Source organism: Equus quagga, chromosome 13, assembly GCF_021613505.1.
Source record: "Equus quagga isolate Etosha38 chromosome 13, UCLA_HA_Equagga_1.0, whole genome shotgun sequence".
Taxonomy (NCBI): Eukaryota; Metazoa; Chordata; class Mammalia; order Perissodactyla; family Equidae; genus Equus; species Equus quagga.
Genome location: NC_060279.1, coordinates 86,647,375 through 86,674,791, shown reverse-complemented (window position 1 = coordinate 86,674,791; position 27,417 = coordinate 86,647,375). Strand labels below are relative to the sequence as shown.

General features: G+C 47.3%; 1 protein-coding gene across 1 annotated transcript in view; it reads left to right on the top strand.

Annotated features, from left to right (window-relative positions):
- Positions 1-27,378, top strand: part of PPP2R1A (protein phosphatase 2 scaffold subunit Aalpha) — a 39,427-nt gene extending 12,049 nt beyond the window's left edge. Inside the window, exons 2-15 of the mRNA XM_046684400.1 lie at positions 2,863-2,953; positions 6,202-6,302; positions 10,660-10,892; positions 11,932-12,079; positions 12,198-12,353; positions 15,207-15,321; positions 15,430-15,500; positions 15,968-16,102; positions 21,750-21,923; positions 22,255-22,315; positions 23,061-23,215; positions 24,229-24,371; positions 26,676-26,767; positions 26,925-27,378. Coding sequence (XP_046540356.1) covers positions 2,863-2,953; positions 6,202-6,302; positions 10,660-10,892; positions 11,932-12,079; positions 12,198-12,353; positions 15,207-15,321; positions 15,430-15,500; positions 15,968-16,102; positions 21,750-21,923; positions 22,255-22,315; positions 23,061-23,215; positions 24,229-24,371; positions 26,676-26,767; positions 26,925-26,941 — 1,692 coding nt within the window. The 3' untranslated portion in view covers positions 26,942-27,378. The remainder of the gene's footprint in view (positions 1-2,862; positions 2,954-6,201; positions 6,303-10,659; positions 10,893-11,931; positions 12,080-12,197; positions 12,354-15,206; positions 15,322-15,429; positions 15,501-15,967; positions 16,103-21,749; positions 21,924-22,254; positions 22,316-23,060; positions 23,216-24,228; positions 24,372-26,675; positions 26,768-26,924) is intronic.
- Positions 27,379-27,417: the final 39 nt, after the last annotated feature.

Genomic DNA, 27,417 nt, shown 5'->3' with positions numbered 1-27,417 from the left:
GTCATCACAGCCCTCCTTGCAGTGTGTGGGGCCTGGGAAAAGAACAGGCTGAGGGAACCCCTGGTCCCTTCTTGTCCTGCTCTTCCTTCCAGGGAGAAGATTCCCACTTGTGCCTGGCAGTAGCTTACTCATTCACGAGGGCGTTTCCTTCCACTCTCACACACATGATCTCATTGCGTTCTGGCCACAGCCCTGTGAGCAAGGGAGAGGCCCCATGGAGAAACAAGAAGGATGGGTTTCACAGCTGGCCGTGCCATCAGAGCAGCTGGGTTTGGATCCCGGCTCTCTCAGTTCTCACTTAGGCAGGTGTCTCTCCCTCTCTGAGCCTGTCTCCTCAGTGAAGAAAGAGGGTATTCGTTGGTGCTTACTTCCCTAGGACTAAGAGGATCAAACAAGATCCTAACACATCAGTGCTCAGCCTGAGACCTGTTGTGTGTTTGAGCCACATGGGTTATATTCTTAGGGCTGTCACATCATAGCACCACAAATATGGTGGCTAAAACAGCAGAAATTATATTCAGTCAGTTCTGGAGGCTAGAAGTCTGAAATCAAAGTGTCAGCAGTGTTGGTTCCTTCTGGAGGCTCTGAGAAGATACGTTTCATGCCTGTTTCCTAGCTTCTGGTGGCTGCTGGCAGTTCTTGCTGGTCTTTGGCTTGTGGAGGCATCACCCTGATCTTTTCCTCTGTCTTCATATGGTTTTCCCTTCTGTATGTCTCTGTGTCTTCTCCTTTTCTGTCTTTTATAAGGGTACTGTCATTGGATATAGGGCTGTGTAGAGAAAACTCTCTCTTCCTGTATTCCTTCTTTATTCTCACACTACTACCACTCTCAGCACTTCTGACACCAGATGTGTGGGTTTTTTCCCCCACACCAAGCAGTACTCTGCGACACCACCTGGATGTCCTATGATTCAGTTCAGTTCTAACTGTGGCTGGCGCAGACCCCACAGATTAAGGACTCAGTTCTGTGAGACTACCAGCAACTTCAGACGCACATCACAAGTACTAGGTCCCCTAGTTATCCACAGCTTATCCACAACTTCTGTCCAAATCGGAGGTTCCCTGACCCCACTCCTTGGATTCAGTTACTTGCCAGTACAGCTCACAGAGCTTGAGAAACACATTTACCAGTTTATTATATAATAAAGGGTATGATAAAGGATAGGCAGCCCTGGTGGTCTAGTGGTTAAAATTCAGCACCACCGTGGACAGGTTCACTTCCCAGTCAGGGAACCTCACCACCCATCTATCGCTTGTCATACTGTGGCGGCTGCATGTGTCTGTGATGCTGAAAGCTATAAATGGTATTTCACATACCAGCAGGGTCACCTATAGTGAACAGGTTTCAGCGGAGCTTCCAGAATCTGACATTAGAGAAGGACCTTACCATCCACTTTTGAAAATATTGGCCATGAAAACACTATGAATAGCAGCAGAGCATTGTTTGATACAGCGCCAGAAGATGAGAGAATGGTGCAAAACAACCAGGCAAGGTTCTGCTCCACTGTGCACAGGGAGTGAGGGGTCAGAATCAACTTGACAGCACCAGCACCAACAAATGATGAAGGATTCAGATGGATAGCCATGTGAAGAGATACATAGGGTGATATCTGGGAGAATGCCGAGCATGGGAACTTCTGTTCCCCTGAAGTTGGGTGCATCACCCTCCTGGTGTGTGGATGTCTTCACCAACCTGGAAGCTCCCTGAACCCCATACTTTGGGGATTTTTGTGGAGGCTTCCTCACATAGGCGTGATTAATCATTAACTTAATTTCCATCCCCCCTCCGGAGAGTGAGGGATGGGGCTGAAAGTGCCAAGCTTCTAATCTTGGCTTGGTCTTTCTAGTGGCCAGGAGCCCATCAAGAGTCACCTCATTAGAAAAAAGGACAGTGCTATCACCCAGAAAATTCCAAAGGATTTTGGAGCTTGGTGTCGGGGATGGGGTCAGAGACCAAATATTAAAACAAGATACTCCTAGTGTTCTTATCACTTAGAAAATTACAAGGGTTTAAGGAGTCCTGTACCAGGGACTAAGAGCAGAGACCAAAATATATATTTTCTATTTTTCCCAAGGACCCCCTTGAATTCAAGATAATCTCATCTTGAAATGCTTAATTAAATCTGCAAAGACCCTATCTTCACGTTCATGAGTACTGGGGTTAGCACTGGGACATAGTTCTTTGGGGTCACTATTTAACCCATTACACTAGTGGTATTGCTTCTAACAGTACTCCTATTTTAGTAGCAAGGTTGTAATGTTGCTTGTTCTGTTCTCCTTACTGTTAGCTGATAGTCCTGGGTTTCAGTCCCTGCTCCATGCCATCCAAGTGGTATGGCCCTTAGAAGGGACTTTAGCTCCCTGAGCCTGTTTCCTCCTCTATAGAACGGGTCCTATAACCCTCTGACATCAGGGTTGTCATGAGAGTTAAATGAGACGGTGCGTGAGTGCCTAGCCTTGGACCCGGCATAGAATAGTGTGCTGTGAACGTGGCTGCCACTATCAGAATGTGAAGCGTAGCCTGTTAGATGGTGCGGACTACAGGAGGGGCAAAAGCAGAGAGGAGGGTAGCGAGTGTTGGAGAGGCAGGCCGCAGTTTTAGACAGAGTGGTCTTGGAAAGTGCTACTGAGTGGGTCTCGGCTCAGTTAAGACCCAGTGGATGCTTTTGCTGAGGCTGCCGCTACCATTGTAATTTAATGACTTGAGGTCACAGAGTTACTCGGTAGGTGTTTGCCGAGTTATTATTCAGCATCCTGACACATACTTAGCGAAGCTTCTAGGGGCTTGTCCAGATCTGTTGTACTCTGTTAACTGTGGACTTGCTAACGTTCTCCCCTCCTATTCTTCTTCTCTCTCATTAGCTTCGCCTCAACAGCATCAAGAAGCTGTCCACCATCGCCTTGGCCCTCGGGGTGGAAAGGACCCGCAGTGAGCTTCTGCCCTTCCTTACAGGTAATAAAGTGGTCTTCAAGGGCCCAAGTGGACTGGGGGACTATTGGGAGTGGTTCCTGTGAGATAAGAGAGAGGCCTCCTTGTGGATTTAACAGAATATTTGTAAGTGTCTGCCCTCTGCTAGGCACTGTGAGATGGGGGTAGGGTTTATTGAAAGGGGTCTGGAAGTATATAGACCCAAGTTTGAATTGGAGCTCCAGCAGTTAGAAGCTGGTGACTTTAGACAAGTTACTTATCTTCACTGTTGTGTATAGTTTTTAGGTATAAAATGGGGATAATTATCCACTTGGTGTAGTACTGATGTGAGCATTAAATAATCATAATAATAATTGCTAACACGTATTACATGCCTACCGTATAGCAGGCAATATTTCTTGTGAGGATTCAGTTCATTCACATAGAGTCCTGAAAACAATGCCTCTGTTCAGTAAATGTATGTCAATATTGTTATCCGAGTTAATCTCTCAGCAGCTCCTTTTAGTTGGTAAGACCACTGTCCCCATTTTATAGATGAGGCACAGAGAGGTGAAGTAATTTATTTGGTCATATAGTTAGGAGGTGACCTGGAGGGGAGAAAGTCATGCTGGCTCCAAACTTGACAGCATTGGTTAATGACTAATTTCACAGATTTGGGGCCCTGACTGCCTGTGCTCAGATCTAAGCTGTACCATTTTCTAGCTGTGTGACCTTGGGCAGGGTATTTCACATTTGCCTCCCTCCGATTCTTCATGTGTGAAATGGGCGTGATAATATAACCTGCTATGAAGATGAAATAAGATAACGTGTAAAGTGCTCATATCAGTGCCCAGCTTGTGGTGAGGGCTGCCTAGTGTTAGTGATTAGACTATTCCCAAGCACTCCTGTCTGAAGCTGTGTGCACAGCGCTTAGTACAATGTCTGCCACAGACTGGACCACTGATTAAGAGTAAATCCTCTGTTCCCATTATTCTTACTACAGCTTCATACTTTATACTCATTGAGAGTGCAGATAAAAGCTCAGAGTCACACCGTGCTGTGTCACTAATGAAACTCTTTCCTGTCTCATCCTCTCACTTGAACCTAGCTATGATCTTGGGGAGGAAAGAGGCAGAGGTTGTTACTCCTTACTCATCTGACATGGGGAAAATTGAGGCCTAAAGAGACTTGCAGGGACTTGCCCACAGTGACACAGCTGATGACTGAGGAGCACGGTCTGCCCCTGAACGCCACATGAGAAGTAGGTATCTACATATGTGACGCTGAGCAGATGACCCCAAACCAAGTGGCTTCCATCGGTAATGTGTTAGACTTGAAAGCTTTCAAATGCTGAGACAGGGACAACCTCTGGGGCAAGGGATTGTGGCACAGCAGTGTAACGAAGTGTTTAAACAATTGGAAAGAAAATAAAGTGACCAGGGTTTAAAACCCAACTGTGCTGCCAACCTGCTTGACAGACCTGCGTGAGCCATTCCACCTCTTCTTAGCTCAGTGCCCTTAACTGTAAAGGGGTGTAAGTATAGGACCTAATTCAGAGGGTTTTGGGAGGATTAAATGCTCCACACAGAGCCTGGTCCATAGAAAACTCTGCCTTCTGTTGGTAATTCTATAATGAGGTAGTGGAGAAGGCATCCTGGGGAGGGAGATGGGCAGGAGTAAACAGCACATGGAGGCAGGATTGAACATGGTGATTTGCCAGGATGAGGGATGCAAGGAGTGGCGCGGGGGCAGGAGGGTGATAGTGGGTTGGATTTTGCTGGTCTTGAATGCCAGGTGGCAGTCTATGTTTAATCCAGTAGATGAAGGCAGGGCAGCCATTGGAGATAGATGGTAGGGGGCAAGTAGGATGAGATGTAGAGAACTAAACCTGTGCACATGCAGAATTGTGTTGAGAGGGTGGAATGGGCAAAAGAACGGCAGAGGCAGGATGTCGACTTGGGAGACAGTGACGAAGAGCAGAGACCCTGGGGTTAGATCGCCTGAGTTCAGTTCCGGCCTTGGCATGCTTTATTTCCTCATCTGTAAAATGGAAACAATCCTATAATATGTATTAGGGCCATTATGAGGATTCAGAGAATTTAGTATGTAAGTGTTACCTTCGTTCTATTGTGGAGTCACATATAATATAGTATTAATAATCCAGATGAGAGGAACTGTGGGGACAGAGTAGTGTGGGAGCTGTAAGATTGAAGAGGAGCTAGTGATTCAGGTGAGAAATTTCTTTGAGCTGTTGCAGTCTCAAGGAACATCAGGTTTTCTTTGCTTTGGGCTTCCATCCATTGCAAAATGTTCAAATAGCAAATGACAGATAGGCCGTGTCTTTCAGAAATGATGATACTGTTTTAGACAAGCAAAAAGTCTTCTCTGAGCTAATACATATAGAACCAGTATTATAAGGGGAAAATTACCACATGACATCCCTACTGTGTTAAAGAGACCAGTGTTGGTAATTTTTGGCCGTAATTTGTGAGACATCAAGTGGGTTCTAAGTTGAGTCATGTGTATGTCTGTAAAGGGCTGAAAAGTAGGCTGTCATTTAAAGACTCATGCTCAGGTAAATACTAAAGAAAGGTGTGCTCAGGTATCCCAGGTTTGCCCTAAACACACCTCATAGTTTTGTTGTGAAGACCTGAATGCAGGATCCCTGAGACAAGAGATTGGCCTGAGATCTGCCTTTCGTCATGACTTCTGACGTTTGTTCAAGTTCAGGAAAGAGGAGGATTTTCCCTTTAAAAGATCTGGGTTCAGTTAAGCTAATTCACAGTACGTTTAAAAACATTCTTTTTAGATTAGATGTTCCATAAACATCTAATGCCCTCCTACTCTGTGCTGTCAGTCTGAAGATGGAGAACAAATCCAAGTTTCTATCTTCATGGAGCCTCCATTCCAGTTGGGGGGTTAGGTAGTGAGTGCTGAGGCCAGAAAGAGAGACGAAGTGGGAGTAGTGGTAAGCGGGTATTACAGCAGGCGGTCAGGGCAGGTCTTCCTGCGGGTGTGACCTGAATGTAATGGAGGTGCTGGCCATGTACGGGCACCACTTTACAGGTACAGGAATGGGCTCAGAGAAGCAGTCTCACTCCCCCAGTCCCACACCAAGCGAAGGGCAGAAGTAGGACTAGGGTGTTCTGTCATCCGACCTAAGCCTGTGCCTTGGTCTCTGTGCCAGCCCAGGTGGAGGGTGGGGAGACTGCAAGTGCTGACATTTTGGGTTACTGCGGGGCTGGGTTCAGACTTGTGGTGGGACTGTAACGCGGTCTGTCTTGGTCCCACAGACACCATCTACGATGAGGACGAGGTCCTCTTGGCCCTGGCGGAACAGCTGGGAACCTTCACCACTCTCGTGGGAGGCCCCGAGTACGTGCACTGCCTGCTGGTGAGTCTAGAAGGCAGGGAAGTCTCCGTTGTTGCCCTAGAGGGTCAGACCCATGCTCCTGCCAGCCAGGGGCAGGGAGGGGAGAGTGTAGGAGAAGCTGGGGTCACCTTCTCCGAACAGATGGGCCTTGGAAATTCACTTTAATCCAAGAAGTCACTAGGTGTATTTACTACAGCAATACTGAAAATGCACTTGTCTTCCTTACTGTTACCTGGGCACCTCCCTGCCCAGTGCCACACTCCACCTGGCACTCGACATATAAGGCTTTGGGTTTGAAGTCAGGCTGTGTACTACTACTTATTTGCTGTGTGGCTTGTGAGAATTACTTACCCTCTGTGTGCCATACTTTCCTTATCTGTAAATGGAAGTCATTAAAATCTATCTTTATAATCAATTTAAGAAGCCCTTAGCCCAGTACTTGGCATATAGTAAATACTAACAGCTGTTAGTTGCCATTATGTCATATGTTATGAGGTTATTTATGTCCACCCTTTGAGGTAAGGAGGGCTCCCTTTTTATAGAATGAGCTACCTGGAGCGCTGAGTGGTTGAGCATCTTGTCCAAGGTCGTAGGGCTAGTATGTGACAGAGCTGGGATTCCAGGTGTGTCAGTTTGACTCTCCCCCAACCACTGCCTGTGTGTGTGACCTCATGCTGGGTGACTGCTGGGGACACAGAGATGGGTCAGATACTAACAATAATTACTGTTTGCGAGAAGAGAAGGGAGGACTCCTGTTTTCATCCATGGGGTACTCCAGTCCTGTGATCTGGGGAGAAGAGCCTTATAGGTTGCCCAAACCCTTTATTTTTACTGTTCCTGGAGCCCAGGGCCACTGCTGCCATCTGTTTCCCTCCGATAATTCTGTATTTCCTTGTTTCTAAAGACAAATTGTCATACTTGGGCATCTGCACTTGATAATGTTTTATAATTATTGTCCTTTTAGTGATGTATAAAATAATGGTGTTTCTTACAACTGTTGGGATCTTGGATTTGAACAGTTATAGTAATTTGTTTGTATTTTCCCAGACAGCATTAAGTCTAAGGAAATTTAACAATTGCCATTAAATTCTGGTATGTCAGCTTTCATTTGTGTGTATGTGTATAATTTGTTTGTACATACACACAGAAAAGTGTATGTGAATCAGATTATTTCATACATTTTAAATAGAACAGGGCTGCTTAACATGAGGATCGTGATGAGATCCATGAACCAGCCTGAAAGGGGTCCTTTGAACTCCATGGAACTATCTCCAGCCATGGCATTTGTCAGTTTTTCTGAGGAGAGAATTCACAGCTTTCAAGAGCAGAAAACACTGTTAAGAACCCCAGGGCTCGCGGACGGGGTGGGGACTCAGGCTTGCTGTGGAGACAGGACTGGAATCCACGGTCCTTCCCCAGCCAGGTCAGGGTCATCCCACAGAGCATTTTCAGTGAGGGAAACCCCAGTCATCCCACACTTCCTTTTAGGAAGCAGTCACATAAACCTCTGGGACTAGTGTCCATGATGTTCACATCAGCCAGCAGAAACATCCTGAAGCCCTCTAGGCTGGGCAATGCTGGGAACCCAGAAGTGAGTCAGAATAACTGGTGCTCACTCAGCACCCACAGCGTATGTTCCAAGTGCCTTTGGCACAGTAACCCATTGTGTCCCACAGTGATTCTTTGAGACATGTGCTGGTTTTAGCTACAGTTCACAGATGAGGAAACTGAGGCACAAACTGGTTTAAATGAATTCCCTGAGCTGGGAAGAGGCAGAGCCAGGGTTTGAACCCAGACCCCTGACTCTTAACCACTACCACTCCTCTACTATCCTTAGAGGGCTTGTGGTTGTTCCACAGGCTGATCAGAGCTGGAAAACAAGGAGGCCAGGGGCCCTTAGAACCCAGAGGAGGCACCTGGTCTAGATGGAATAGGGGAGCTGTCAAGGAAGGCCTTCTGAAAGAGGTGGCAGTTAACCTGGATTTTGACAAATTATGTGAAGTGGAAAATGGCTGTTGCGCAATTCATTCATTCCACAAACGTGAGCAAGGACTGTGGGCCTTGGAAACCTGGCGGTGTGTCAGACTCGATCCTTCTCTGCAGTGGTGAATTGGAATTACAGTCAGCCCTTTGTGTATCCACAGGTTCTGCATCTGCAGATTCAGACAACCGAGGATCAGACACCCTTGGATTGTGTACTTTACTTTGTTTATGATCTGCGGATGCGGTACCCTCAGTCTGTGGATATTGAGGGATGACTGTAATTTCACAGAGACCCATGTAGCTTCAGCACAAAGATTGTTTCTGTATCAGTAGCTCTTAACGCCTCTCTAATGGTGGATCCTTTTGAGAATCTGACAAAAACTCTAAACCCTCTCATGAAAGTACAGATGATTTTAGGAGGTTCACACTTCTCCCCTTCCCCTGCATGGTCTCTGGGTTTGAGAACCCCGCTCTCTCTTCTTCAGAGAGAGGCCTCAGGGCAGGGGGTCTTCATTGTTCAAAAGCATCCCTTGGAGTCTCCTGAACGTGCGCCTTCCTGGGCCCCGCCCCAGAGAGTCTGATTCTTCAGGTGTGTGCTGGGAGAGGCCTCCTGGGTGATCCAGGCTGTAGGTGGTCTGGAGACCTCACTGCAAGAACCTCCCCCTGTAGTAATCCACTGGGGCAGAGACCCTTGGGCAACATAACTAGTGCTCAGCGTTGGTCCCCAGGCCTCTGTATGACAGATTACTGTAAGTTCCACTTAGAGTCACTTGGTAAATACTGATGAAGAGCCTCCTGTGTGCCAGCCCAGGTAGCAGGAAAACAAGAACCTGGTCCCTGCAGTAGCTCAGTGACTCCACACCTCTAACCACATCCCCGTGGGTCAATCCTGAACCTGAAACCCTATGGCAGAGGCCTCACACTGGCCAGCAAAGCGTTACATTGATTCTGAATCATTACCAACCTTTTGTAAATGAGATTTTAAAAAAATACTTCAATTTCTTTTTAATTACTTTTTTGTGCTAAAATATACATAAAATTTACCATTTTAACCATTTTTAGGAGTACAGTTCTCTGGCAGTAAGTACATTCACATTGTAGTGCACCCGTCACCACCATTCATCTTCACAACTTTCTCGTCTCCCCAAACTGAAACCGTGCACGTTAACCACTGACTTCCCGTACCCCCTCCCCCCAGCCTCTGGCAGCCACCCTTCTATTCTCTGTCTCTATGAATCTGATTACCCAGGTCCCTCATATAAAGGAGTCATATAGTATGTGGACCTTTGTGACTCTCTTATTTCACTGAGCATAATGTCCTCAGGGTTCATCCATGTTGCAGCATGTGTTAAACGAGATTTTTCACATATAAAAACCTGGCCCTTTTGGCTCCTTGTGGAAAGCCAGATTTGCTTTTACCAGCCGTTCCCCATGGTGACAGTTGGTGGAGCTGGAAAGCAGCCATCCACCCTAGGCTACATGGCATAATCTCTCTCTCTCTCTCTTTTGTCCCCACCCCTCACCTTTGCCCATTGCCTCCTTCTGTTACCTGCCTGTGGGCTGGTGGTATTTCCTTTATGATTTCTCTCTGCTTTTTATACCTGTCAAGCCAAGCTGGAGTTCAGACTGTAGACCTCCACACCTTTATTTGAACAGATAGGATAAATTGAGTCTCCCTTCCTTAGGTGAGTGATTACTGAGTTCCTGCCCTGTGTTATGAGCTCTGCTGCACTCTGGGGACTCAGTGGTGAGTCAGTCAAATGTCCCTGAAGGAGCACTACCACTCCTGGCCTCACAGTAACAAACTAGTGAGCAGTCGCGAATCCCAGGATCCGCCAGTAATGTGCGCTCTTGGTGCATTGCCTGTGAGAAACCACAGCTGTACTTTTCAGCCCTTTGAGGGCTCTGGAGCCAGGTGGCCTGGTTTAGAGCCTGGCTTGTCACTGTTATTAGTTTGGGCGAATTGCTGAGCCTATGTGTGCCTCAGTTCCCCCTTTAAAATGAAGACAGTAAGAGGATCTGCTTCATAGGATTCAGTGGGTTGGAACCAGTGCTCCCTGGAGTTCTGCAGTTTAGTGGCCCTGCTTAGAACACATAGTAAGTAGATGTTCCAATCAATGTCAGTGATTGTTATTGCACTTTGAGAAGCTACTGACAGTTGTGGTCCTTTCCTCAGAAAGTAGCACGTATAATTTTAAGGTTCATGGACCCCTCTGGAGCTCCTTCAAGGACCTCTAAATGAAGTTCTTCATTGCGGTTCTTTAGGGAAGGCACGCTGAATGAAGGCTGGATGGAGTGATCAGAGAAGGTTTCTTGGAGGGGTTCTAGGGCGAGGCTCCAGGGCTTGGGGTGGTCAGGAGGGAGCTGTCGAGTGACCTTGTGCTCTGTGCCACAGCCACCCCTGGAGTCACTGGCCACAGTGGAGGAGACAGTGGTGCGGGATAAGGCAGTGGAGTCCTTGCGGGCCATCTCGCACGAGCACTCACCCTCCGACCTCGAGGCCCACTTCGTGCCGCTAGTGAAGCGGCTGGCGGGCGGCGACTGGTTCACCTCCCGTACCTCAGCCTGCGGCCTCTTCTCCGTCTGCTACCCCCGCGTGTCCAGTGCTGTCAAGGCGGAACTTCGACAGTGAGTCTGGCCTTTGACCCCTGAGAAGTCCCAACCTCCCCGCTTAGTGTGGTCCCATTCTCTCAGGCCTCAGTCCCCTTTAGCTCTCCCTAGGGCCCAAAAACCCCTGAACGCTCCCAGGCCCCACTCTTTCCCTCCCATTCCTCAGAGAGGTGGTGTCGCCCAGAGCTGGTCTGTGGACACGGCCACGTTAAATCCAGGTGCTGCCTCTTGCTCATTTAGGAAATGGGATAATAACAATTCCTTCCTCCTGTTGGTGGTTGTGAGGATTTAAAAGAATTATCACATGCAAAGTGCTTAAAGCAGAATCTGGCACATAAAAGCACTCAACAAGTCATGTGTGTTGCCATCTTAGCCCTGCCCATGTCCAGAACCCTCTCATAGACCATCTAGGTGTGGCCACCTTCTCTTCCAGCCTCCTCCCCTTTGGCTTGATACCTCAGGGAATTCCTTGTATGCAAGATTTGCCTTCCAAAAGAATGAAGGAAAATGCTTCTGATTGGATTAAAATTTCCTATTAGTGTATCTTTCTTCCCCTCCCTCTGGACTTCATCCATTCACCAACTCCACAGACTATTGAATAGGAAGCCTCAGCCCTCAGCCGTTACTCGTGCCCGAATACTGGTCTCCAGCTGCCCACACGTGCTTAAAGATCTGCGTTCACGTGCATCTCTAACTGGAGCAGTTGCTTCTGCAAAGTAAAACCTTTGAATGGTCCTGAACCAACATCTTAGCTAAGCAGTTTTATATGCTCATAATATACTCAGCACCTATCATTTGCTATAGATTTATGTGCAGACAGGCTGCTGCATGTCTCACACACATTATCTCATTTAAACCTCACAACAACCCTGTGGGGTAGGTACTGTTATCAGTTCCCTTATATAGGATAGGGAAGACTCAGAGAGGGATCATCACTTTCCCAAGGGCACCCAGGTGAAACCAGGACCCACGTGACTGCAGAGTCTGTGCTCGTTCCTCTCTGCCTGCTGCCTTGGGATCCCAGAGTTTCTTCCTGAACCCCATCCCTGACCCCCAGGTACTTTCGGAACCTGTGCTCAGATGACACCCCTATGGTGCGGCGGGCCGCAGCCTCCAAGCTGGGGGAGTTCGCCAAGGTGCTGGAGCTGGACAACGTCAAGAGTGAGATCATCCCCATGTTCTCCAACCTGGCCTCTGACGAGCAGGTGGGTTCTGCTCTCTGTCTTTCACCGTCCTCACCCTCTGGTGGATCCTGCATCTGAAAGGGAATCTCAGAACTAACGGGGCTCTGCTGCCCTCTGCTTGCTCTGATCCTCTCCTCAGGACTCGGTACGGCTGCTGGCTGTGGAGGCGTGCGTGAACATTGCCCAGCTCCTGCCCCAGGAGGATCTGGAGGCCCTAGTGATGCCCACCCTGCGCCAGGCTGCTGAGGACAAGTCGTGGCGTGTGCGATACATGGTGGCCGACAAGTTCACAGAGGTAGGTGAGGGACCATTGGCAGCGTCTCACAGATGGGGAAACTGAGACTGTCAGTGGGGCCACAGATAGAAGCTGGGGTTTTTAGTTAGGCTCAGTGGAATCATTGCGTGTTTGAGCGGTAAGACCTGTGTGATTATCGAGTTAGTTCTCATTTCACATGCTAACTCTGGTTGATTGATAGTGGCAGGTTGGTACTGTGTTGAGGATTTCGAGGCAGACTGTAGGTTCTGTGGGAGAGAGCACCACAGGAGCAGAGAAGGGTAGCATATGTGTGTTCCTGACCTCATTGGACTTTCTCTCCTTTCATAAAAGGGAAGATGTAGCCTGTATTAGTTTGTTAGGGCTGCCATTGCAAAGTTCTGCTGACTGGGTGGTACTTTATTTCCTTACCATTCTGGAGGCTAGAAGTCTAAAATCAAGGTGTCAGTAAAGGTGGTGTTTCTGAGACTTCTTTCCTTGGTTTGTACACAGCCATCTTTTCCCTGTCTTCACATGGTCTTTGCTGTGTCCATGTCTGTATCCTAGTCTCCCTCTCTTGTAAGTCCTCCAGTTATTTTGGAGTAGGGCCCAGCCTAATGACCTTATTTCACCTTAATTCCCTCTTTAAAGGCCTTATCTTCAAATGAAGTCACATTCTGAGGTGCTGGGCGTTAGGACTTCAACATAGGAATTTGGAGAGGATTCAGATCAGCCCATAACACAGCCCACAAGTTTGACTGGTCAGACTGACCCCACCAGGCAGGCAGGACAGGGACAAGATCCCATGTCTCTGACTCCCAGGACAGTGCTCTTTCCATGGGGGATCCAAATTTGTTTATCCCACCAACATGTTTGTTGTGCACCAGCTCTTTGCTGGGCACTGGGGATATAGTGAATTCAGAACCTTTGAGGCCTTCCAGGAGCAGTCATCCTGCGGGGAAAGTCCATTGAGATAGAGGGAAATTTAATAATAAAGTGGTACAGATGCTGGAACTGACAGACAGATGTATGTGGGGCATAGAGGCCTCAAGGAGAGGAGGTGATGCTACAGCTGGTTCTAGAAGATGAGTGGGTGAGAGCTGGGACAGGAACTGTGGTCTAGCAGAAGGACAGCATTGCAAAGAATCCTGAGAGGCGAGAGCAAGCACAAACAAGAACATTCACTGCTGACTCCTGGGGACCCTACGAGAGGGGAAGCTGGAGAGATGGGCAGCGTCTGATCAGAGAGGCCTTGGGTGCCACTCTGCCTTGTGGCTCCCTTTTCTTGTAATTATACTTATTTCCACTGGTGTTTGCTGGAAGGACTTAGAGCTTCTGGATGACATTTCCCAGGACCATCAGTTTTCCCTGTGAAAATGTTATTAGCACAGCATGGCTGTGTGGACGTGGATGTGCCAGGGAGGCCCAGCACCACGATTAAGGACAGTTCTTCCTGTCCTTGGCTCCTAGACAGCATGAACTGGGTCACACTGGCTTTTAGATAAAAGCTCAGTGAGGGCAAGTTTTAATTTAGACTATTAAAACAGTGCTTGGGGCACTGGCCTGGTGGCGAAGTGGTTAAGTTCACACACTCTGCCTCAGTGGCCTGTGGTTGTGGGTTTGGATGCCAGGCACAGACCTACATACCGTTTGTCAAGCCATGCTGTGGTGGTGTCCCACATACAAAAAAATAGAGAAAGATAGGCACAGACGTTAGCTCAGGGACAGTCTTCCTCAAGCAAAAAGAGGAAGATTGGCAACAGATGTTAGCTCAGGGCCAATCTTCCTCACCAAATAAGTAAATAAATAAATAAATAACAGTGTTTGGTACACATTAGACAGTAAATATTTGTTATGTGAATAACATCATTTGCCCGGTTTAGCATTAGGCTTGTCGTGGCCTGTATGTATTTATTCCCTTCTTGGTAGTGAACTGCCCTGCTTCCTCCCAGGTCTTCAAGGATCAGCTCTGCAGCAGAAATGCACCTTTCCCTGCCTGGTGACATGGGGCAGGCAAGGCGTAGCATGGCCTCTTCCTCTTAATCTTTATGGTTTGATTTTATTTTATTTTTCTTTTGAGGAGTGTTAGCCCTGAGCAAACATCTGCTGCCAAGCTTCCTCTTTTTGCTAAGGAAGATTGGCCCTGAGCTAACATCTGTGCCTGTCTTCTACTTTATATTTGGGATGCCTGCAACAGCATGGCTTGATAAGTGGTGTGTAGGTCCACGCCTGGGATCTGAACTGGCAAACCCTTGACCGCCAAAGCGGAACATGCAAACTTAATCACTATGCCGCTGGGCTGGCCCGTTTTATGGTTTTATTTTACGTACAAAAGTAATACATGCTCTGGTAACCAATCTTAAAAAATACAGAAGTATAAAAATCAAAAAGGAAGTGCCAGCATATCATTAGAATGCTTTTGGGTCAGGAAAACCCAAACACAAAAACAAAACCCAAGCCCAAATAGCCTGAGTCACAGGGAGAACTATTGTTATTTTTAGTGTGGACAACACCACTCTGTGGTAAGTACCATCATGGTCCATACCCTCGTGGTTCTCATTTTGCTTTTGGGGAAACAGGCTCAGAGATGTTAAAGTGATATATCCAAGGTCACACAGATGATAAATAAGAATAAGAATTTGAGCTGGGCAGTTGGACCCCAGACCCATGCTCGTGACTGCTGTGCTACCCAGCCCAACTTAGCACCCCCCTAGTGAGGAAACTGAGGCTCAGAGACCTGCCCAGGTTACCCCATGGCACTGGATTAGATCTCAGCAGTGATTCCAAGGGCCATGCTCTTGCCCCTAATTCTGGTGCCTTTAACTTTGATTTTGGTCTCATTTACCCGGAACACCTGCCCGGCCCTCTCACTCCCCCGACCTTCCCTCTCTGCAGCTCCAGAAAGCAGTGGGGCCTGAGATCACCAAGACGGACCTGGTTCCCGCCTTCCAGAACCTGATGAAAGACTGTGAGGCCGAGGTGAGGGCCGCAGCCTCCCACAAGGTCAAAGGTTGGTGCTGGCGACCAGAACACAGCAAGTGGGTGGGCCTCCGAGGGCTAGAGGCAGAACCAGAACATCAGATCTCACCTCCCCCTGCCTCCCTTCCCCTGCCCACAGAATTCTGTGAAAATCTGTCAGCTGACTGTCGGGAGAATGTAATCATGACCCAGATTTTGCCCTGCATCAAGGTAATGGGGAATTTGGCGGGAGGGTTAAGGCAGGTCTGAACCTACCAAAAAGAAGGGTGGATATTGGATTTTAGGGACTGCCGGCTGCAAACTGAGTTCCCAGCCATCCAGGACCAGGCAGTCTTGGGTTTGAAGTTGCCCTGAGTGCAGGCAAAATATGAGCCCTGGAGCTGAGCTTGGAGGTGGGAGTGCTTCCCCCTAAAAGATCACTGAGTCCCCTCATCCACAGAGCTTTGGGATTGGGATGGCACTGCTGGGAGCAGGGGTCACTGAACTCTAAGCAGGCAGGACAGGTAAGGAGCTGCCATTTCCCTTGTACCCTAAACTGTCCCCTGCTCCAAGAGGAGGGGAGGACAAAGACAAGCAGGCTGTGTCCCGGGGCTCCTTAGGGGTTGGAGTCTGCTTGGCCACTTGCCGCTCTAGGGGTTTCCCTGACCCCATGACTCCCCTTCCTTCTTCCTTCCCAGGAGCTGGTGTCAGATGCCAACCAACACGTCAAGTCGGCTCTGGCCTCCGTCATTATGGGCCTCTCTCCCATCCTGGGCAAAGACAACACCATTGAGCACCTCCTGCCCCTCTTCCTGGCTCAGCTAAAGGATGAGGTAAGGGCACTGGGAATGCTCTGAGCTCTTGGTTTGCAGAAGTGACAGGTGGGTCAGCTGCTTTCTCAGATTGGCCAGGAATCTCCTAGAATCTCAGCAGACACCCTGATCTCTGATGAGTTGAATGTTTGTGGACCCAATGGACTATGCATTCACTCGTTTCGTTTATTAGTCAGTTGTTTCACATGCCCTTACTCTGTGCTAGTCCTTTTCCTGGCTATTAGGGATACCAAAAAAAGAATAAGACAGTTTTGATCCTTAAAGACCTTCAGAGACTGGCAATGGCCAGAGACTGGCAATGGTGAGAGACAGATGGGCAATCTCATGAGTCCATGACCATGTAAGTACTGTTCTGTTTTCATGTTTCTTGGAGTTCAAGCTAAGATGCTATAAGAGAGGCCCCAGAGTACAGTGGCTTAGATAATTGTTTTTCTCTCATAACAGTCCGTAGGTGAGTGGGCCTACAATGAGGGGTTAGCCCTGCTGACTTTAACACTCTCTGGGTCTGAGGTGGCCACTCTGATTTTCATCACCTCCCAGCCAGCATGAAGGGAGAAAGTACCAGACAGCAGTAGCCCTAGTTCTCTTAAGAGCAAGACTCAGAAGAGGGTACCCAGCAGTCTCTTCACACCCCACACACCCCATTGGCTAGAGCCAGTCACATCATCATAACCTGGCTGTTCAGTTGTCCTGGAGTGCAGAGGATGAGGGAGTGTGCTAGGCGATGCCTGGAGAGGTCATCAGGTTACAGCCAGGAAAGGAGTTTGGACTCGAATCTGGGCGAGTGGAGGAGCTGGAACAGATCTGGATGTTAGAAAAGAACCCTGAGGCCAATGACAAAGATCAAAGTGCAGTGGCCGAAAGAGGTGCAGGGAAACCAGACTTCAGGCTGCTGCAGGGGTCTGGGAGAAGTGGGTGAGGCTGAGAGATGTGGAAGGTTTTGAGAGGTGGAAGGAACCATGTTGGGGTGGGGGTAGTTTGCGGGCTCCCTGGTTTCTGCTCTGGTGGTAACTGGGCAGATGGTGACACCATTTGCTGGTGTGTGACCTGTTAGTGTAACTTCTGTGCTCCCCAAAACCTCAGTTTCTCTCTCTCCCTGCCCTCCCCTTACATACACACACACACACACACACACACACACACACACACATACACACACGAGTGTTCTAGGAAGTTAAAGGGAACATTTCAACAGAAAGCATTGCATCAGGTGTGAATCCTCTGCCTCTCCCCCAGAATATCACAGTGTTAAATGCTGCTATGGGGAGATATCTCTCAGCCCCATAATTACTAATCAGCATTTTCTTATACATAGAAAATGTTACACCTTTTTAAGAAAAGCTTAGTAATCTGACTTTTGATCATTTGTTTATATCAGTCCTTACAGGTTGAACCATCATTAATTTTCATAATGACTCAAATTTTATGACCTAAGTGCTTCATGCACACATTTTTTTATAAGCACACTTTTTCTATCTGTAACTTGTTATAAATATAATTCTCATTTTCTTCTGAAGCTTAAATGGGGACACTTTGGCTCGTGGGAGCTCCTCAAGTAGGCTTATATGTGCTTTAAACACCTCTCCAGAGTCAAGGAGAGCCTTTTGCTTTCTGGCATCAAGAAAGGATTCATATTCAGCTTGTATGTGAAGGTGGTGAGCCCACACGTGCTAAAACGGTGCTGGGGCTGGAGCATTTTTCTGCTGTACTTTCACCTTCAGCAAGTGCTACACGGTAATCCTATCTCTACAGCCGCAGTCTGTCCCAAGACAGCTTCTCTTGCAAAGAAGAAAAGAAGAGAAACATCATGGTTTTCCTGGTGTGAGATACTCATTGGCTTATGTCTGGAATTTTTATTTTAGATCTGTAAACTTTGTATTTTACTTTTGACTCTCACCAAGATTTACAAACCCTTTTCTTGGTGTACCTAAACAGAAATCTTTTTGAGTGGGTAAGGCATGTTCTTTGAGGCTTCTCTTCTCATGTGTTCAGGACGCTGAGGCTTATGCACCAGGGCTGGGAGGTGATCTCCCATGAGCCAGGCAAGGGCCAGTCCTGTCTTTGGAGAAATATGCAGGGTTTGGACAACCCAGGCTGGCTGAGTTAACCCTTCACTGCACACACTTGCTCAGTTGGTTCATTGATTCATTTCATTGCCTTTTATTTATTTATTTTTTTTATGACCAGGATAGTTTCAAAAAGAAAATAATTTCTTCTCTCCCCTTTCCCATCCCCAAGGGTAAATGGTGGTTTATGGGAGAGCCCTTATCTGAGAAGGGCTTTTCCTGTTATTCTCTGGCTGACACTCAGGCTCAGAATTGTACCTGACATTTTCGGATGCCCCTCAAGGATTGTTCTGTAGCTGTGATCCAGAGTTTCTCATCAAGGCTTTCTGAGATGGCAGGTGCTCTGTACCAGAGAATGGTTTGCAGCCTGGGAAGTAAGCCTATTGACAGAGGGAGGTTTAGTTTGACTTCTGTGCTGCTTCAGAGCCTGTATCCCAACAGGCAAAGTGATTTACTGGGCACTGAATTCTCTTTCATCTCCTGAGGTGAGACCCCCTGTGTCTGTATGTGGGCATACACAGTATTTTCCCATCTTTAGAATTGTGTCTTGCTAACCTTCTTCTCCTTCAGCGAAAGGAAAGAGGCCCATTCACTGTTGGAAACATTTACACTCACAGTCATGGATATATGATATGTGCTAACTCCTTTAATTCTTTTTTTTTTTTTTTTTTTTTTTGGTGAGGAAGATTGGCCCTGAGCTAACATCTGGTGCCAGTCTTCCTGTATTTGCTTGAGGATGATGGTCCCTGAGCTAACATCCCTGCCAGTGCTCCTCTACTTCATGTATGGGACGCTGCCACAGCATGGTTTGATGGGCAGTGTAGGTCCACGCTTAGGATCTGAACCCAAAAACCCTGGGCCACTGAAGCACAGCATGCAAACTTAGCAACTACACCACTGGCCCAGCGCCTCCTTTAATTCTTCATCACACTTGAGCTGAGTATGGAAGCAGTTCAGGAAGTCCATCAAAATGGTTTTATGTGCACTTCACATGGTTTTTGTACAAATTATGCCTCAATCCACTTAATTTTCAATTTATTCAAGAAAGAAAGCCTTCTCTTTATTATTGGGTATTACAGATGCATTTATTCCATGCTAAGGGAAGAGAGTGTATCTCCCTCCTCTTCCCCTCCCAGCCTCTATCTGACCACATCTTGGTCTGCCCAGTTTATTTGAATCTTCTTTTCATTCTAATGCAACACTTTCATTACATTATCCAGTAGTAGATTCTGACACTTACACATACAAATTAATTCATTTTCCCAGACTGGGATTAAGGTGGTGGACATAGGAGCCAGCCCATGGTGCAGCAGTTAAGGTCATGTGCTCTGTTTCGGTGGCCCGGGGTTCACTGGCCCAGAACCTGGGCGTGAACCTACACACCGCTTATTAAGCCATGATGTGGCAGGTGTCCCACATATAGAGTAGAGGAAGATGGGCACAGATGTTAGCTCAGGGCCAGACTTCTTCAGCAAAAGGAGGAGGATTGGTGGTGCATGTTAGCTCAGGGATAATCTTCCTCAAAAAACAAAAACAAAAACAAAAACGGTGGCAGACATAGGCAGTTCCCACTCCAGAAATCTTTCTTTAGAGAAAGAAAAAATGGGTAAAAAGCTCTTATTTACCTTCATGACAATTGAGGCTTTTGTAAATACAGGATAAAAGGTCCCTTTAAGAAAAGATAAGTAAGCTTAAAGTTGAAGCACGTATCAGTTTATGTAATTTATGTAAACAGTGTTTCACAAATATTTGAAGCAACTCTATGGTAGAAGATTTAAAGGAATGTACCAGAAAAGTGAAACTAACAAGTTGATTAGCACTGGGACAGTTCCTTCCCTCCCTGAGGATCCTTGGCTTTAGGAAGAAATGAATTAATACAGTGTTGGGGGATATTGTGTTGGTTCTGAGATTTCTTTAGCCATTAGGCTAGCAGGAAATTGGCTGTCTTCTCTTCCTAAAGGAGAATCTTACTATTTTTGATAAAGAAAAGAGGTACTCACATGCTTTTCACAAAGGAATTGTTGGGGCCTCCTGGGAAATTTCACTTTGGAGGTACTAGCCGAGGCTGTCTTCTTCTCCTAGCGATTGCCATTACTCTTCTTCATTGCTTGTTGTGTCTGGGTCCCACAGCCATGCTCAGTTTCCATGATTTGCTAGAACAACCCTCAGAACTCAGAAAAGCTGTTCTAATCATGCTGTTGATTACAGTGAAGGAATACAGATTAAAATCAGCACAGGAAAAAGGTGCATCGCAGAGAGACCAGGTGCGAGTTTCCAATTATCTTCTCCCATTATGCGTACAGCACTCATCGTCCCAGCAAAGATGTGTGACAGCGCCTGTGGAGTTCGCCAACAAGGAAGCTTACATAGCCTTGGCTCCCAGGGATTTTCTTGGGAATTGGTCACAGAGGCATGGAGGTGCCCCACCTGCATGGCTGACCTAAGTTACTCTGTCTCCACCCCTTCCAGAGGTCAAATTGTTGCAACGTGCTGCAAGGCATCCCCCATAAGTCACTTTATTAGGGTAGACTATCTGGCGTGGCCAAAGGCCCCCGGGTCAACCAGGACACTTTTATCAGGCAGGCTATTCCAGGGGCTTAGAGATCATCTCCTGGAGCCAATCAAGGGCCAGTCCTTTCTTTGGAATGTCGTAAATCTGCTGAGTTAACCCTTTACTGCACACTTACTTACTTGGTTCATTGATTCATTTCAATGCTTGCTCCTTCATCCCACAGCTCCTGGAAGGTGACGTAGAAAGAGTTAACTGGCAGTGTTTGCCATCCAGGAACATGTGCTGTAGGACAAGGATCTAGTAGGCCTTCTGTTTTGATTAACAAGAACTAATTCTGTTTATGTATATTTGCATACAAGTTGCTTTACATGTCTTAAGTTAATGGGGTACATGTATATGTCTGTAAATCATAATTCCTAATATTGGTAGTCAACAAGCAGTTCAAAAATATTTTTTATTCCTTCGTCCTTTCAGCAGAAATATATTGAGCACCTACTGTGGGCCAGAGACTACTGGGTACTGGAGACATAGGAATGAGACTTGCTCCTTGGAGAGCTCAAAAACTTAGCAGAGAGAATAAAGTAATAGAAATGCTAGTAATAATAAGCCCTCGCACGTCAAGCCCCTCATGGATCAGACACTGACAGGCACCTTGATAGCTTCAGCCACCCTTTGAGGCTACATAGATGTTCTCCTGTCACAGATTGATATCCAAAAAGGTTAAGTTCCAAGGGCTCCCAGCTCATAAATAGTAGAGTGGGATTGTTATCATCTGTTCTTTCCAGGATACCATATATTTGCATTGTGATTCCTACAGATTTTTCAAAATAGCTAAACATTTCTTGTGCTGCTATTATGAGATTTAAAAAGCCGCTTCACTTAATTAGCCATGTTCCTTGGCTTTGAGTGTGCTTTTAATGCATCCCCAATGCCAGGAGCTGGGCCGGGCGGTAGTAGGCCCTCAGGAGATGTTTGTTATATAAAGTTGATGTGGTCCAGCTCTTTTTCACCCAGTCCTGGGGTTGCTGGTGCAGTGCATTTCCTCAGAACCCTCCTGTCCCCTCCTCAGTGCCCAGAGGTGCGGCTGAACATCATCTCCAACCTGGACTGCGTAAATGAGGTGATCGGCATCCGGCAGCTGTCCCAGTCCCTGCTCCCCGCCATTGTGGAGCTGGCTGAGGATGCCAAGTGGAGAGTGCGGCTGGCCATCATTGAGTACATGCCCCTGCTGGCTGGACAGCTGGTGAGTAAGGAGGCCTAGAGGCCAGGCATACTGCCCCAGGGGAGGTACTCTCAGAGTCTAGTCATGGTGCAGTGGGTCCAGGGCTGTGATGGGGTAACTGGGAGCCTTAGGGACTCAGTGAAGGGTATGAGGACTGTCCGGGGAGTTCAGAAGGGGCACAGGAAATAAGGCCTTGAAGGATGAACAGAATTCAGTTAGAAAGAGAAGGGGAAGGAGCTTAAAGGTGAAAGTGAGAAGTCTCTGTCTGTTTGGGTGGGTGTGGATTCCCTGGGGGTGTTGCTAGAACCTCAACTCAGTCTCCCTTGATCCCATACCTCCTTTTGTCCCACAGGGGGTAGAGTTCTTTGATGAGAAACTCAACTCCTTATGCATGGCCTGGCTCGTGGATCACGGTGAGTGCCTCCAGTAGGATGGAGAAGGATATTGGGACTCCAGGAAGGATGGAAGACAGATTGGTTGGGGCCAGTGGGGAGAGTGTAAAGGAGGCTGGAGTCACTCTCCCATGCTGTCAGATGCTCACCTGGACCAATTCACTTGGTTTTCAGAATCCTGGAGAAGTGCAGGGTAGGGGGAGGACGTAACAGATCACCCAGGAGCTGCCTGGTAATGGGGCGGATTCAAGGGCCAACAAGCAGGCAGCCCTGGGTTTTGAATCCTCCCTCCTGACTGTTGAAGTTTAGGCAGGTCAATTACTGTCTTTCACCCACGCTCATTCTGTGAAACATGGGACTTTTCATCCCAGTCTTTCAGAGCCATTGTGAGAATTGCTCATTGTTTTCACTAAGAGTGGTGAAAATAAAACATTTGTCTATATTAGGCATTGTTCCAAGTACTAAGTACTAAATAATTTGCTGGGGCAAATCACTTCTTGTAGCCTCAGTTTGCCCATCTGAAAATGAGGCCAATAGTGGAACCTGTGTCTTGGAGCTATTGAGAAGATACTACGTGTAAAGAAAACCCTACATTTAGCGTGTAGTAATCGCTTTCTTCCTCTGGGAGTTTATGGATTCACCTGTGGCCTGGTACCTGGGGGCTGCTCAGTAGGCAGCAGTGAGTGTGACTGTCCCTTCCCTCCCATGTCAGTCCTCAGTCCTTCACCTTCTGAATCACCACTCTCTCGCCCTCGTCCTTCTGCAGTATATGCCATCCGTGAGGCGGCCACCAGCAACCTGAAAAAGCTGGTGGAGAAGTTTGGAAAGGAGTGGGCCCATGCCACCATCATCCCTAAGGTCTTGGCCATGTCTGGGGACCCCAACTACCTGCACCGCATGACTACACTCTTCTGCATCAATGTGAGTACCTCCACCCCCCCACCAGCCTGTTTCTGGGGAACTGAGAGTACCTGGGAGAAGAGATGGTGGAGGATCCTCAAGGGAGACACCTGGCTTGAGAGTGGGGACGTGGTGGGACTCTTAGGTCACAGGGATGAGTCCCTGGGAAATGGCAGGCCAGACAGTGGGGCTCCCCGAGTCAGAGTCACAGGGCCTCTGGGCGGTAGGGACCTGCATGGTAGGAGACCCACGACTCGTGAGACTGGGACTTTTGGAACAGTGATTGCCAAATCTTTCTGAGCACCCCTCTCCTTCCCCATGAAATACATTGATTTGTGATATATTCATTTATCATATAATGGTTAAATGTGCAAGCTCTAGAATCAGACCTGGTTTTTAATTCTAGATCTGCCATATATTAGCTCTAGACTTTGAGAAAATGAACTAATAACGGCTTAGTGCTTTAGTTTTCTCACCTGTAAAGGATTCATACTGGTAATCACAGTACCTAACTCTTCAGGTTCTGAAGGTTAATCTGGTTATACATGCAAAGGACTTAGAATACTTAGTTGTGTATAGGAAGTGCTCATTTCTATTCTTTTAAATAAACCATACACATAACTAGAAATTAGAGGATAACGTTTAAAAGCAACTATAACTTAAGTGTTCTGATCATTTCTTCCCTTGCTCACTTTGGAGACTGCTGCACTAAGGCGGGGTTCCTGGGGGTTAGGAATTAAGACCCATCCCCAGGGGATGAAGAGATATCTGAGGACAGGGAAATGGACTGGGACATTCTGGCTGGGAGTTTCCAGGGCAGGAGACAGTGGTGTTAGGAGGGTGTTAGGGGAGATAGGAACTTTAGGAGAGTAAATTTGCCCCAGGGTGTGTGAACCTGGGCTCAGAGTCCCATATATTGATCAGCTTCATCCTCAGACTTGATGATCACCGAGGTGGCCTGGTCAGAGGAAGGGGAAATGGGAATTAGCCGTGAACTTTGGATAATCACCCCTTTGCCACTCGCTGACCCCCAGGTACTATCTGAGGTTTGTGGGCAGGACATCACCACCAAGCACATGCTGCCCACGGTCCTGCGTATGGCTGGGGACCCCGTTGCCAACGTCCGCTTCAACGTGGCCAAGTCCCTCCAGAAAATAGGACCCATCCTGGACAACAGGTAAGGGCTGGACCTTCCCTTACACAGCAGTGAGGCTGTTCTGGGCATCTTGATCTTTGAGCTTTGAAGATAGAGCCTAAAGTTTGAGTCCCAGCACTGCTGTTCCCCTGCTATGTGACTTTGGTCTGTCTCTTCCCCTTCCCAAGGTCTTAGTTTCCTCAAATGTAGAAGGAGAATTCACATGGCCTACCTCACATAGTGGGAGGGGCTGAGAGGGTGGTAGTTCTTTGTATTAGCAACAGATCGTTAGAAAATTAAAGTGACGTGTGTGTGTGAGATTTATAATTGTACCAAAAACATCAAATACCCAGGAATAAATTTAATGAAAGTTATGTGATACCACTAGTGAAAACAATAAAATATTGCTTTGAGAAATTAAAGAAGACCTACATAATATTCATGAATGTGGTGATTCCCCAAATTCGTCTATAGATTTAGTATAAGCTCAGTCTCTTAGCAGTTTCTTTAATGAAAAATTGGCACGAAAGTGCAAAGATCTGAAATAACCAAGGCAATCCTAAAGAAGAACAAAGTTGAAGACTGAAATGCCAAGACTTAACACAGTAATGCTTGGTAAGACTCGCCAAGCAATTATCACAATAGTTAGAAGATGAGGTGTTGGTGCAACAGTATTCAAATAGCTCATTAGAACAGAATCAAGGCACGGAAGCAGACCTACGTGTGTATAACAGAGTGTGCCACTACAGTTTTGGGGGATGTAGGTATTTTCCATAAATGGCTGGGTCGGTTGGATATCCATATGGGCAAAAACCTCTTACCTCAATGCATAAACAAATTAGAGATAACAGACCAGAATCAGAAAGATAAAAAAAAAAATAAAGATTCTAGAAGAAAATGTAGGAAAATATCTTCAAGACTTGTGGAAGGCACAGATTTATTAAACTGCTCACCAGAGGAAAAGATTCAGAAGTTGACCTTTGGTAAAATGGGAACGTCATCAAAAGACAGCATTTTGAGAGTAAAATGGCAAGGCACGATTAGGAGGAGTTATCTGCAGTACATATTTCTGACAGAAGACTGACTCATCCAGAATACTTGCCTGCAAAGCAATAAGACAAAGCCCAAGAAAGAGATGGGCAAAAAAAGAGTCGAATGGGCACTTTCAAAAGGAGATCTCCAAATAGCCAGTAAGCATATGACAGTGTGCTCAACACGGTCAGCCATCAGGAAATGGGAGTGAAAACACACCCAGAATGGCTAAACTTAAAAAAGGTCAAGGGTGCAAGTGTTGGTGAAGAACGTTTAGGCGTTGGTAGAGCAGCTGGAGTGCTCATACCTTGCAAGTGGGGGCGGGACTGGTAAATGCGTACAGTCACTCTGAAAACTGGTAGAATCTAGTGAAGCTAATTAGATGTGAGCCACACTTCCGCTCCCGCGTGTATATCCAGGAGAAATGAATGCTTATTTCTGTCAAAAGAATGTGGTAGCTTTATTCATATTAGCCATGAAATGGAAACAACCTAAATGCCCATCAGCAGTACAGTGGATGAGTTGTGATTTATTCATACAATGGGAGATTGTGTTCAGCAGTGAAAAAAGAATCCTGCTCTATGCAGTAACGTAGGCACCTCTCACAGACTTCTTGTTGACTGAGAAAGCCAGACCCAAGAAAACATATCTGTGATTCCATTTATATCAAGTTCAAGAATAGATGAAAGAGATCTAGATGATAGAAGTGACAATAGTGGTTATATGGGGGAAGGGGAGCTATCTGTCAACTTGAAGGGGACACATGAAGGCTGCACCTCTGATTTCTGTGTGCCGGTTCCAGGACCCAACTTCACACCTTTCGTTTCTCTCTGAAGTCAACCTTCATTTCCCAAACAGTTGACTTTCAGTGCAGACAGGTTTCCCTGGGCCCCTTACCTGAGAGTGGATGCCTCCTCTTGGCTCCAGTTGAGCCAAGGATTTCCCCTTGGGCACGTCCCACTTTTCTGTTACTTATCATCAGGTTGGTCTTTGTCTTCCTCCTAGCCCAAGCTCTGTGAGGGCAACAATCAGCAGTGTTAGATTTACCACTGTGCTCACACCTGAAATGCAGCAGGCCTCAGTAAATGTGTTAAAGAAATGAAAGCCATCCATTTTCCAACCCTTGGAGACTTGTGGGTTTTATGATTCTGTGTCTTAGTTTGTTAGACTTCCAACTTTAAAAGTAATTATATCTCTGGCCTCAGAGACTTTGAATTCACATCTGTCTGTATCTGTGTACACCTCCTTACTTGGGAGCCCTCTGCCTGCCTTGTGCCCCCAGCCCAGCCTTGCTCACTCTTCCCCTTCTTCCAGCACACTCCAGAGTGAAGTCAAGCCCATCCTAGAGAAGCTGACCCAGGACCAGGATGTAGATGTCAAGTACTTTGCCCAGGAGGCTCTGACTGGTAAGGCATTCAAAACTCGGAGACCCCGGGGGAGAGTGGTCTGCAGGGACAGGCAGTAGGCCTGGGAGCAGCAGCTCCTGGGAGGGGCAGATGCAGGAGCGGTTGTGAGCAGAGGGCTAGCTGTGGTTCTGACTCCCACCTATTTCTGTTTCCTCAGTTCTGTCTCTCGCCTGATGCTGGAAGAGGAGCCAATGCCGGCCTCTGGTGTCCTTCCACCCCAATTCCCTCCCTCAGGGAGACAGTGGGGGGCCTTTGGCTGTCACTCCCTGTGCATGGTCTGACCCCATGCCCCTTCCCCCAGCACGGTTCTTTCTCTTCCCAGCCTGGGAATCCGACTTCTCACTGTCCACCTCCCAAGGGGCTGGGGGAGCACAAGGTGGGACAGGGCAGTGACCCTGGGAGGAAGGGGCCACTCCTGCCCACGTCGGGGGAGAGATGTGAGCGTCCCAGGTCACTGGCTCCTGCTGCTGTAATGGGGACCCCCTCCCCCATTGACTTCTCCACCTCCCTTTCTCCCTTCTTCCCCCTCAGTGGTTTTTTGTGTCACTGTGCCATTTTTATTTTATTCCTTTTTTTTCCCCTTTTCACAGAGAAATAAAGGTCTAGAAATAGCTGGTCCTTTGGTGTTAGTCACTAGTATGGAGGAGGGG